Source organism: Neophocaena asiaeorientalis, unplaced genomic scaffold (genome assembly GCF_003031525.2).
Source record: "Neophocaena asiaeorientalis asiaeorientalis breed wild unplaced genomic scaffold, Neophocaena_asiaeorientalis_V1.1 scaffold29, whole genome shotgun sequence".
Classification (NCBI taxonomy): Eukaryota; Metazoa; Chordata; class Mammalia; order Artiodactyla; family Phocoenidae; genus Neophocaena; species Neophocaena asiaeorientalis.
In genome coordinates this window covers 4679726-4693157 of record NW_020174423.1, presented here as the reverse complement: position 1 = coordinate 4693157, position 13432 = coordinate 4679726, and the positions used below count along the sequence as shown (strand labels likewise).

Genomic DNA, 13432 nt, shown 5'->3' with positions numbered 1-13432 from the left:
TACTAAAAAGCAGAAACTATATGATCCAAGTCAACAGATACAAAAAGAGCACTGGACAAGACCTGACATTCATTTACTATTAAAAAAAGAAAAGTCTCTCAGCAGCCTAGGAATGAAGAGAACTACCTCAACCTGATAAAGTGCATCAATGAAAAAACTATCAGCTAACATCATACTTAATGATGGAAGATTGAATGCTTTCCTTATAAGATGAGGAACAAAACAGGATACCCACTCTCACCACTTCTATTTAGCATGGACTGTAAGGTTCTGGCCATTGTAATAAGGAAGGAAAAAAGAAAGTAAGAAATGAAACCTAGATTGGAAAGGAAGAGTTAAAAGCATCTTTATTAGGTCATTGTAAATATAGAACTCTCCTGTGTTCTGTGAGTGATTCTAATAAATTATTGAAAGGAGTGAGTTGTGGGAGACCCCAAAATTGTAGGTGGCTGTGCAGAAGTGAAGGTGGCCTGGGGACCCCACTGGAGGCTGGTATCTGAAGTAAGGGCAGTCTTACTGGGGACCTTACACTTTACCTTGTGAGACTGGATGTTAACTCTGGGTAGTTAGTGTCAGAATTGAATTAAATTACAGGGCTCCCAATTGGTGTTGGAGAATTGTCTGCAGAACAAATTGAAGCAAATGAGCCTAACTGTATATGAGGTTGTTAGCATAATCACCCAGAGAATTATTTTAAGTGACAGGCGGGGAATATGTTGACTTTACATTCCAAGTGGCATATATCCGAAAAACAAAAGAGCTTTAACTGTTTCCAGTAGTATTAGCATTAATAATAGAATTGTTTTCTTATTTTGAAATTATACATATACACATATAAATATATGATACAATAAATATATATAATGTTAATGTCACTTTGTACCTATACTTTCAGCATAAGAGAAAACACATACAAATGTAAAATCAAAATGATTAAGTAAAAAAAAAAAAAAATGATTAAGTAGAACATTTCAGGGCTGGTTTCTCTGTTCATATCCAATTCTGGTGCTTAGGAACAGGGACCTATGCTGATGTCCAAGGGCAAAAAGCCCCACTTCCTTTAAGAAAAGGAGCAGGGGCTTCCCTGGTGGCGCAGTGGTTGAGAGTCCCCCTGCCGATGCAGGGGACACGGGTTCGTGCCCCAGTCGGAGAAGATCCCACATGCCGCGGAGTGGCTGGGCCTGTGAGCCATAGCCGCTGAGCCTGCGTGTCCGGAGCCTGTGCTCCGCAACGGGAGAAGCCACAGCAGTGAGAGGCCCGCATACCAAAAAAAAAAAAAAAGAAAGAAAGGGAGCAGGCCTGACCCTGATACCCAGTAAGGGGCAACCCTAGGCTTTTTGTTTTTCTTGCTTTTATTCCTTTTTGTTGGCCCTGTGCTGGGTTTGTTTATAAAAGATTTTTTTTGTTTAAATATTAAAAATGTTTTGTTAAATATTAAAAATGGAAAAATTTGTTAAATATTAAAAATGGAAAATTAAAAATTTGTTAAATATTAAAAATGGAAAACTCTATACAAAAAAATGATTAAGTAAAACAAACAAACAAAACCTGTCTTTATTAACAGACAACATCTCCAACGGAATTTACAGAAAAGCTCTAGAACTATTAGTGAGTTTACCAAGGATGCAGGGTACGAGGTCAATATACAAAAATCAATTATTTTTTATTTACTTTCTTTTTTTTTTTTTAAACCGAGTCTCTTTTACTCTGTATGTCCTCCTTCCCTCTTTTTTTCTTTGCCATTCATTTGTTTTATGTTTTGTTTTGGCTGCTTTGAGTCTTCGTTGCTATGCACGGGCTTTCTCTAGTGGCAGCGAGCAGGGGCTAATCTGTTGCAGTGCGTGGACTTCTCATTGCAGTGGCTTATCCTGTTGTGGAGCGTGGGTTCTAGGTGTGCGGGCTTCAGTAGTTGCAGCAGGCTGGCTCAGTAGTTGCAGTGCATGGGCTCTAGGCACACGAGCTTCAGTAGTGTGGCACGCGGGCTCAGTAGTTGTGGCTCGCGGGCTCTAGAGAGCAGGCTCAGTAGTTGTGGCACACGGGCTTAGTTGTTCCACAGCATGTGGGATCTTCCCGGACCAGGGATTGAACCCATGTCCCCTGCATTAGCAGGCGGATTCTTTTTTTTTTTTTTAAACACCTTTATTGGAGTATAATTGCTTTACATTGTTGTGTTAGTTTCTGCTGTATAACATTGCCAGGCGGGTTCTTAACCACTGCACCATGAAGGAAGTCCCTTTTTATATACTTTCAATGGAAAATCACAAATTTACATTTTAAAATGCTATTTATAATAGCATCAAGAATATGTACCACCTAGGGGTAAATTTAACAAAAGATGTGAAAACCTTTACAATGAAAGCTACAAAACATTGCTAAGGGAAATTAAAGAAGACTTAACTAAATAGATATGTTCATGGATCAGAAGACTCAATACTGTTAAGATGTCTGTCCTTTCCAAATTAATCTATATAGATCACAGTATTATCTATCATAATCTTAGCATGCTTTTTCTTGTAGAAGTTGACAAGCTAATTCTAAAACATATGTAGAAATGAAAAGGACTAAAATAGCCCTTTATGAAAAAGATGCACAGTGTCGAAGGACTTAAACCACCTGATTTTTAATACCAATTATAAAGCAACAGCAGTCAAGACAGTGTGGTATTGGTGTAAAGATGGAGTATAGATCAATGGAACAGAACAGAGTCCAGAGAGAGACCCACACATATATGGTGAAAGTATTTTCAACAAAGGTACTAAGGCAATTCATGGGGGAAAGGATAATGTCTTCAACTAATGGTGCTGAACAGTTGGATTGCCATGTGCAAAAGAAAAGAAAAGGAACTTGATCCTTACCTCACACTACATACAAAAATTAACTTGCAATCAGTTTTAAACTTAAATGTGAGATTGAAAACTATAAAAATTATAGAAGGAAACACAGGAAAAGATCTTAGTGACCCTGCGTTTGGCAAAGATGCCTTAAAAGAGGACACAGAAAGCACAAACTATAAAAATTAAAAATGAATAAATTGAACTTCATCAAAATTAAAACTTTTGTTCTTCAAAAGGCACTATTAGGGGCTTCCCTGGTGGCGCAGTGGTTGAGAGTCCGCCTGCCGATGCAGGGGACGCGGGTGCGTGCCCCGGTCCGGGAAGATCCCACATGCCGCGGAGCAGCTGGGCCCGTGAGCCATGGCCGCTGAGCCTGCGCGTCCAGAGCCTGTGCTCCGCAACGGGAGAGGCCACAGCAGTGAGAGGCCCGCGTACCGCAAAAAAAAAAAAAAAAAAAAGGTACTATTACTAAAATGAAGAAGCAAGCCACAGACTGGGAAAAAATATTTGCAAAATGTATATACAACAAAGGGTTTGTATTTAGAACATATAAAGAACTCTTCAAACTTAGTGAGGAGACAAACAACCTAATAAAAATGGGCAAAAGATTTGACCAGACACTCCATTAAAGAAAATATAGAAATGGAAAATAAGCATATGAAAGTATATCCAACAGCATTAGTCATGAGGGAAATGTAAAATAAAACCACAATGAAATAACCACTATGTACTTACCAGAAGGGCTAAAATTACCAAGTGTTGGTAAGGATGTGGAGCAACTGGAACTCTCATAAACTGCTGGTAGGAACGTTTAAGAAATTAATACATCTACCATACAACCCAGCCATTCTACTCCTAAATGTTTACTCAAAATGAAAACATATGTCTATGGGACTTCCCTGATGGTCCAGTGGCTAAGACTCCACGCTCCCAATGCGGGGGTCCTGGGTTCGATCCCTGGTCAGGGAACTAGATCCCACATGCCGCAAGTAAGAGTTCGCATGCTGCAACTAAAGATCCTACATGCCCTAACGAAGATCCCACACGCAGCAACGAAGATCCTGCATGCCGCAACTAAGACCAGATGCAGCCAAATAAATAAATAAATTTTTTTTTAAAAAAGAAAGAAAGCATATGTCTACACCAAGACTTGTTCATGAATGTTCATAGCTGCTTTATTTGTGATAGCCTCAAACTGGAAACAACTCAGATCCCTCCAGCAGGTGAATAGACAAATAAATTGTGGTATATCCATATAATGAAATACTTACTGTACAGTAAAAAAAGAACAAACTGTTGACATACACATGAACAGGGATGAATCTCAAAATATTATGAGGAATGAAAGAAGCCAGACCAAAAAGAACACTGTATGATTCCATCTATGTGAAATTCTAGAAAATGCAAACTAATTTATCTTGACAGGAGATTAACGATTATTTGGGGGCAGAGGGAGTAGTAGGAAAGAATGAATTAGAAAGTGTCTTGAGGAAACATCTGAGGGAAATGCGTAAGTTCATTACCTCGGTTGTGGTGATAGTTTTGTGGACACATATGTAAGAACATCAAATGTCCAACTTAAATATGTGCAGTTTGTTTTTTGTCATTTGTACATCAATAAAACTAAAAATGAGCGGGGAGAGTGTTTTATTTTAAAATGTTAATGTCATAAAACACAAAGGCTGTGGAAGTGTTTCTAGACTGTTGCTACTGGATAGAACACTCTGTGATAGTGAAAATGCTCTGTATCTGCATCATACAATATAGTAGTCAGGAGCTACTGTGGCTACTGAGCCTTAAGGTGTGGCCAGTGCAACTGAGGAACTGCATTTTAAATTTTATTTAATTTTGATCTATTTTAATTTTTAAAAAAATTTTATTGACGTATAGTCGATTTACAATGTTGTGTTTAATTTCTGCTGTAGTGATTCAGTTATACATATATATAACATGTTCTTTTTCATATTCTTTTCCATTGTGGTTTATCACAGGATACTGAATATAGTTCCCTGTGCTATGAAATAGGACGTTGTTGCTTTCCATCCTCTATATACTAGTTTGCATCTGCTAATCGCAAACTCCCACTCCTTCCCTCCCCACCTCCCCTCCCCCTTGGCAACCACAAGTCTGTTCTCTATGTGTGTGAGTCTGTTTCTGTTTCATAGATATGTTCATTTGTGTCATGTTTTAGATTCCACATATAAGTGACATCATATGGTATTTGTCTTTCTCTTTCTGACTTACTTCGCTTAGTATGATAATCTCTAGATTCATGCATGTTGCTGCAAATTCCATTATTTCATTCTTTTTTATGGCTGAATAACATTTCATACTGTGTGTGTACATATATACACACACACACACACACACATCACACCTTCTTTATCCATTCATCTGTTGATGGACATTTAGGTTGTTTCCATTCCACTTTAATTTAAATGGCCACATTAGACAGCATGGTTCCAGATTAAAGGAAGCTAAGCATACGTGAATATTAAATATAACCTCTGACCCTCTATTGAATTCTATACTGGAGGATGAAAAATGCTACAAAGAACATTATTAGATCAACTTAGAAGACTAGAATAAGGATGGTAGGTTAAGTAAAAGTCTTGTATAAATGTAAATTTATGAAGTATGGCTACACTGTGGTTATATAAGAGAATATCCCTCCTCTTAGGAAGCACACACTGTGTTTAAGGAAAAAGGATAGTGATATATGTAACTTACCCTCAAATAATTCAGAGAGATAAGCAAATGGGATAAAATGTTAACAATAGATAAATCTGGGTAGAGTGTATATATGTGCTTCTTGTACCTATCTACTTGTATTTTTTTTTTTAAACATCTTTATTGGGGTATAATTGCTTTACAATGGTGTGTTAGTTTCTGCTTTATAACAAAGTGAATCAGCTATACATATACATATGTTCCCATATGTCTTCCCTCTTGCGTCTCCCTCCCTCCCACTCTCCCCATCCCACCCTTCCAGGCTGTTCTACTTGTATTTTTATGTTTGCAACTTTTGTAAGTTTAAAATCATTTCCAAATAAAAAGTCTTTTTAAATACCTTTATATGTGATTGTGGTATTGCAGTTATATTTTTTAAAGAGTTCCAGTCCTTTAAGGATACATTAGGAAATATTTATAGACAAAATGATATAACATCTGGGGTTTGCTTTCAAGTAATATGGCATCTTAGCATGGGGGATGGGAGTATACAGGAAACAAGGTCAGCTGTAGATTGATTCTCTTGAAGCCGAGTGATATGCACGTGGATTTATTATACTAGTCAGTTCATTTGTTTATATATGTTTAAAGTTTTCCATAACTTTAAATTCGGAAGAATTGGCATTTTCTCAATATTTTTTCGTTTGAGAATATTGTACGCCTTTCTCTTACTCGTTTCGTTTCCTTTGGTACAGGCTGGGAAAACTCATTTATACCAAATGCTTCATTAGGAAAATGATATATGTAGTTCATATATTCCTTAAAACGATAAAAATCCTCATTAAAACAAAAAGACACCTTTTAAGATCCCATCAGTGGCCACTTATTTCAAGCCATTTTAGACAATGCACCAAGTTCCACTACAGCAAAATACTTGGTACAGACCTGTCAGTAGAACAGTCCTAATCCATATCTAAAAAATACTTATACAAGTAAAATTTCACTATTAAAAATTCCATGTGACCTTTGTTGCTGAATATTTTGGTTTAAATTAATGTGTACCTAGAGATCACATTCCCTGACTGTGAAGCCTTGAGATGATTTAAGTGTAGATGAGGCCAATGACGTCAACAGGGGAGGTGTTTTGCCCTCAAAATACGCCTTTCACTCCCAGGCCTTCTTTTTCCCAGGATATCATTTTTATTCTATTTGGCTCAGTGTTTCACTCAGTTAAGTGGTTTAAAGTTTGACTTTGGGAAGATTTCATTATTTTAATTGCGTAAGTTCAGTAACATATTCAGCCAAGCTCTCTCTTCCCGGCCTGCGACACAATGAACAACACCCAGTCACACACTTTCATTTTAGTGGCTCTGACGTGAACCCAGACAAGGAAAGCATCTTCACAAAGCATAAACATTTTGTAACATGTCAAGAAAGTTCTCTTCCTGTGGGGGCCATATCCCTAAACATGGAAATACCTTCACTGATAGATCCCTCTGTGGCATGAGTGTTTGAGGTCACGGGAATGTATCTGTTTAGGAAAAGTTAAGACCGCAAATCCTTTGACTTTTCTATGCTAGATTTCTAGTTTTGTTCATCATTCTGAGTTTTCTTTCTTTTCAGAGATAGACTACTGTACCTCACCTGACCACGGATGCCAGCACGAGTGTGTTAACACAGATGATTCCTATTCCTGCCGCTGCTTAAAAGGCTTTACCCTGAATCCAGATCAGAAAACCTGCAGAAGTAAGTTGTGCTGGGCCTTGAAGAAGGGCTTGTTCCTCAGATGGCCCTGTTGGTTTTCCTTCCCCTTGCAAATCTCAACCAGGTGCACTTGTACTCGGTATTTGTGTTTGCTAACAGTATTCTGTCTTTTATTTTACCTTTTGTCTCACCTGATCCTGTGATGGGGAGAATTTTTAGAGACCGCGTAGACTGGGTCTGTCCATCAGATTCATTTAGTGAAATCGAGGCCCAAGCTGAAGCTCCCACCTATTTGAAATGAGGGCACATCCTCCCTTCTTTCTACCACCCCCCCGCCCCCAACCTGCAACAAGTATTTGGGACTTTGAGAAAGAAAAGGCTGGGTCCAGAGTCGGAGGCAAAAGGAGCTGGTTTCTTCCAGTCCTACAAGATGAGACGCTTGATGGCGGCTAAGAAAGGGGAAGTGGCAGCTCTTTCCTCTTTGTTTTGAAGGAAGGAAAAATCGAAGACTCTGGGGCATCCCTGCAGCATTCAAGAGGTACATGGTGTCAGCAGGATGATATTAAGGACGTGCTGAGTGACTCGGATACTGTCGTCTAGCACCTCAGAGGGCTTGACCGGGGACCTAGAGCACGGACCCCCAGTGGGATCTCTTTAAGAGATCTGTGCCTGAGAGGCTGCTAGAATGCAAGATCTACAAGGACAGAGATTCTTCTCTTCTTCTCACTCGTGACTCCTCATCACCTCAGTGTTTGGCATGCTGGTGTGACACAATATTTAGTGAATGAGTGAGCAAATGGATCTCTGAGATTTATCATCCTGGAGAAATGGCAACTATCGTCTGAATTATTCTATCTTGTTAGAAAGATGGCCCTCTTAAGGCATGCAAGTGTTTTCTCAAAAAGCATTCCCGAAGTTAGTCCACACATATGCACACTGAACTGTACACATTCTCCCAACAGTGTCATTCACAGAACTCTCTGGAACTCCCATTAAGGGACATATTCTCTTATGTGTCCCTTTATCCGCTTCTTCCTGGTGGTAAGTACAGCAGCGTTCTGCATCACAGGACCGGATTTTCAAAAGTTTTACCATGTGTCTTTTTTGAAAAGCTTTGTGGTTTATAGAATCGAGTCCACAAGCTACAGTCTGCTTGCAGCACATGTTAACTCACACACTCACTCTAATACGCGTTAAACCTTGTACGGTGGCAGAGGGTGGCAGAGCCCATATTTTGAAACTGAGCCTCTCTCGTAAAAAATCATTCCCAACACCTTGCCTGGATGCAAACCCCAGAAACATTCAAGCATCGGACGGCAATTTTAACTGAGAGCGTTCGGAATGTGAAAACAATCAGACGGACAGTTTTCCGTTAGACCACACATGCATGCAGTACGTGGGAAAGGTCAGCCCGGCCACTCCTTTCTGTGCTATTTACACCTCTCTCTAGGGGTGAGAGTGTCAGTGGCTGACTTCACCCAGAGAAAAGCACTCACCATTGGACTCCTTTGTGAACCCAAATCTCTTACATGGGGGGTAATTAGATCTGGTTCAACTCAGGCACTCATTGGAGTTGCAGGCTTCACTGTGTGTCGCTTTTGGAGGGAGAAGGACGCGAGCTGGGCGTGTGGCCATCAGTGGAGGGGACTTGGCTTGAAGCTCTGCATCTCTTACAATCATCTAGGAGTCCCTTGCCCTCTGCCCCTCCCTCCACATCCTGCCTGGAGACACACTTGGAGTAAGAGGAGAGTCCAAGGCATGGACTGCACAGTTATCAAGGGAGGAGGCAGGCCAAGAAGAGAAGGACGAGTGCAGAGCAAGGGACCATTTGGGAGTATTGTAACCACCGCCCACAGACGGCCAGTCTCAGGCTGCGGCCCAGCCCCAGTCCCTAACGCTCATTCGTATGTATTCAGTGATAGCTCCATTTCCTCTTTAGCCAGGTGCCCTACTTTTCATCCAAGAAAAATGGAATTTGTTTTTAAAACCCCATGTCCTCATCAGCCCTTCTCCCAGCATCCTGCCTCATCATTACTTTTTCCATTGTCTTTGCTACAAACCCAGCCCTCGACTCCCGAGGTCCCTCTGGAAGCCACTTCGCCCTAATGCACACACGCAACGGAAAGTGAGCGCTTACCCTCTCTCTGGAGCGTTACATGGAATCGGGAAGCAGAGAAATGGGGCTTAAAATCTGGAGTCTGTTATTAGGAATCTGAGGATCTCGAGAGCGTTAAAGACCTCAAGCGCAGGGAACAGCCATTCACGTTTAATCGGCAGTTGATGGATGTGGGCTATTTTCAATTCTAATAAGAAATCTATTTCTCAAAGGAATTTGATGTCATCCAATTAAACTGGAAAAAAAAGAAAGTTCAAGGCAGAATCCTACTGAAGAAAACACTCGTGGCCAGGTTTTGTTCTTCCTCCTCATCCAGGCATAATTTCTTTTTCTGCAAAGTGCTGTCATCGACTTAAAGCATAAATTATTAAGGCAGAGACACAGAGACCGGGACTGGCGGTCTAGGCGGGGGCCCCAGGGTGGAATCAGAGGTGGGTGGGACCCACGTGCTGGACTCCAGGATTGCTCACGCTGGCACCATGGCTGAGACATCACATTCATTTTTTTTTTTTGGCCGCACCGTGCGGCACGCGAGACCTTAGTTCCCCAACCAGGGATCGAACCCGTGCCCCCTGCATTGGGAGTGTGGAGTCTTAGCCACTGGACCATTAGGGAAGTCCTGGAGACATCACATTCTAAACAGCTGGGGCGGGGGCCACGGGTTGAGCCAGGGGACGCCAAGGCCGGTCTTGGCAGTGTCACTCATGCTGGCCGTGTGACCTTGGACAGGTTGCTTTGCTTCTCTGGACCCTGATTCCCTAAACTGAAGGAACACGACTTTCTGCTTTAACATTTTGTAGCCTGTCCAATTTTTCTAAAACTTACTCTCTGTGCCACTCAGTTGGCATTATAATTTACTGTCTGGGTCACTAATCTTTCATGTTTTTATTTCTCATCTTCTCAGTGAGGTCTCCAGCTCCTTCGCGAGTTGGCACTCATAAGAGCTGTTTCATTGGTCATCTGACAGTCCTGCCATCTGACCTCGCAGGGTTATTGGACACTCCAGCCTTTGCCAGATAAACCTACACCCAAGCCTGGCCCATGTATAGCTCATCACAGTTAGGGAGGAGACTGGACCAGATGTGGGGGGGGGGGCATAGTAGGTAGTCAATAAATACAGATTGAATGCATAAATGTGTGAATGACTAAGTAACAGGTGAAGAATTGTGACTGAAGCATGTAAGGAAAGCAAAGATCTACAGTTAAACCTCTGCTGTAAAGTACCATTTGGAGAAGAGGCATTTTTAAATTGCTTTTTGCCAGATAGCTGAGTGATAACCTCTTTGAGAATCTTCATGTGTTTTAATTTAATTATTGTGTGTAAATCTTTCTTAAAGACGATGTTGGCCCTTTAAAAAATGGTGTTAAAATATACATAACAAAATTTACCATTGTAACCATTTTTACAGGTACAGTTCAGTGGCATTAAGTACATTCATGTTGTTGTACAACCATCACCACCATCCAGCTGCAGAACTTTATCATCTCTCCGAACTGAAACCCTGTACCGATTCTCTCTCCCCCCAGCCCCTGACAACCCCCCATCCTATCTTCCATCTCTATGACTTCGCCTACTCTAGGAGCCTCATATAAGTGGAATCTTAAAATATTTGACCTTCTGTGACTGGCTTGTTTCACCTACCGTAATGTCTTCAAGGTTGATCCATGTGTGGCATATGTCAGAATTTCCTTCCTTTTTAAGGCTAAATAATATTCCGCATTATATAACAGAAATAAAGACAAAAATAAACAAATGGGACTTAATTAAACTTAAAAGCTTTTGCACAGCAAAGGAAACCATAAACAAGAGAAAAAGACAACCCTCAGAATGGGAGAAAAATATTTGCAAATGAAACAACAAAGGATTAATCTCCAAAATATACAAACAGCTCATGGAACTCAATGTCAAAAAAAACAATCCAGTTAAGAAATGGGCGGAAGACCTAAATAGACATTTCACCAAGGAAGACATACAGATGGTCAAGAGGCACAAGAAAAATGCTCAACATCACTAATTATTAGAGAAATGCAAATCAAAACTACAATGAGGTATCACTCACTCCAGTCGGAATGGCCATTATCAGAAAAGCTAGGAACAATAAATGCTGGAAATGGTGTGGTGAAAAGGGAACCCTCCTGCACTGTTGGTGGGAATGTAAATTGATACAACCACTGTGGAAAAGAGTATGGTGGTTAAAAAACTAAAAATAAAACTACCATATGATCCACTACTGGGCATATATCCTGAGAAAACCATAATTCAAAAAGAGACATGCACCACAATGTTCATTGCAGCTCTATTTACAACAGCCAGGACATGGGAGCAGCCTATGTGTCCATCGACAGAAGAATGGATAAAGAAGATGTGGCACATATATACAATGGAATATTACTCAGCCATAAAAAGAAACGAAATTGAGTTATTTGTAGTGAGGTGGATGGACCTAGAGACTGTCATACAGAGTGAAGGAAGTCAGAAAGAGAAAAACAAATACTGTATGCTAACACATATATATGGAATCTAAAAAAAAAAAAAGAAAATTGGTACTGATGAACCTAGTTGCAGGACAGGAATAAAGAGGTAGACATAGAGAATGGACTTGAGGACATCGGGTGGGAGGGTGAAGATGGGACGAAGTGAGAGTAGCATCGACATATATACACTACCAAATGTAAAATAGATAGCTAGTGGGAAGCAGCCGCATAGCACAGGGAGATCAGCTCGGTGCTTTGCGATGACCTAGAGCGGTGGGATAGGGAGGATGGGAGGGAGGCTCAAGAGGGAGGGGATATGGGGACATGTGTATGCATGTGGCTGATTCGCTTTGTTGTACAACAGAAACTAACAGGGTACTCTGAAGCAATTATACTCCAATAAAGATCTATTAAAAATTTTTTTTAAATAAAATTCTGCAAAAAAAAAATTCCATATTATGTATATACCACATTTTGTTTATCCATTCATCTGTCAGTCGGCACCTGGGTTGCTTCCATCTTTTGGCCATTGTGAATGATGCTGCTACGAACATGGATATACAAGTACTGTTCAAGTCCCTGCTTTCAGTTCTTTTGGGTATAAACCCAGAAGTGGAATTGCTGGATCACATGTAATTCTATGTTTAATTTTTGTGAGGAACCTCTATACTGTTTTCCATAGTGGCTGAGTGCTGGCTTTTAAAAACAGTGTTTACTGAGGATAATTTCATTTTCTCTGATGGTGTAATGAAGTGTAGGATTTGCAGGCCCTACACTGTGTGGCCCCAAACTGTGGGACCCTTTGTGTTCTGTGTCTGTTTGCTTGGCTTTTTGTTTGTCCGTGTGTCTGTGGCCGGAGTTTCATCGCCGGGTCTGTTTTTCTTCACTGAAGCTCTTGACTTGTTTCCTGGCATTCAGTCTGTTCTGCACAAGTAAGGCTGTTGATGAACTGAGAAATCGCGCACAGCTAACAATTTCTGCCTCTGTCATGCAGAAGGGATGAGGTACAGAGAGAGTGCCAAGGGGTCCGTGACCCTTGTGGTGGGATCTCTTCTCTTAGGCCAGCCCCTGCATGTCGTGGGAGTTCTCTCCCTGTGCTCGGTCTGCAGCTACTTCGACTCGTGCTCTATGCACGTGGAAAGTTCCACCCACTTGTCACATGGGAGCGCACATCATGGACCCTTTAAGGGATAGTCTGAGGTTCCTCGGGTGTGGGTTTCATTTCATTTTTTTTCATACCTCTTTGTCTTTTCAGGAAGGGAAATCTTTCCTAGGGGCCCCAATAAATTCCTCCTATGTCTCATTGGCGAGAACTAGGCATATTCCCAGCTCTAGACCAATCACTGACAAAGGAAAACATGGTTGCCAGGTTGCCTTAGACAACTCATGACTCATGCCTTGGGGGTCAGGGTTCTGGTTTCAAGAAGACAGGGTAATAGTTGTTGGCAAGGCAACCAACAATGTCTGCCACATCCCCAGGAAAAAGAGCAATGCAGTTAAATGGATCCAGCTCAGCCCCTGAGGTTGCTGGTGACCATTTCTCACAACACCAGTCCCCTAGAGGCCCTCCACAAGCTTATTTTATTTCCCGTTATAGTTCTCCGTCTCTCCCATTACCTTCTCTGGTGTAAGT

General features: G+C 41.0%; 1 protein-coding gene across 3 annotated transcripts in view; it reads left to right on the top strand.

Annotated features, from left to right (window-relative positions):
- Positions 1-13432, top strand: part of MATN2 (matrilin 2) — a 138713-nt gene that overhangs the window by 94034 nt on the left and 31247 nt on the right. For all 3 annotated transcript variants that reach the window (XM_024756584.1, XM_024756583.1, XM_024756581.1), the window contains exon 6: positions 7128-7250. In XM_024756584.1, the coding sequence (XP_024612352.1) occupies positions 7128-7250 (123 nt within the window). The remainder of the gene's footprint in view (positions 1-7127; positions 7251-13432) is intronic.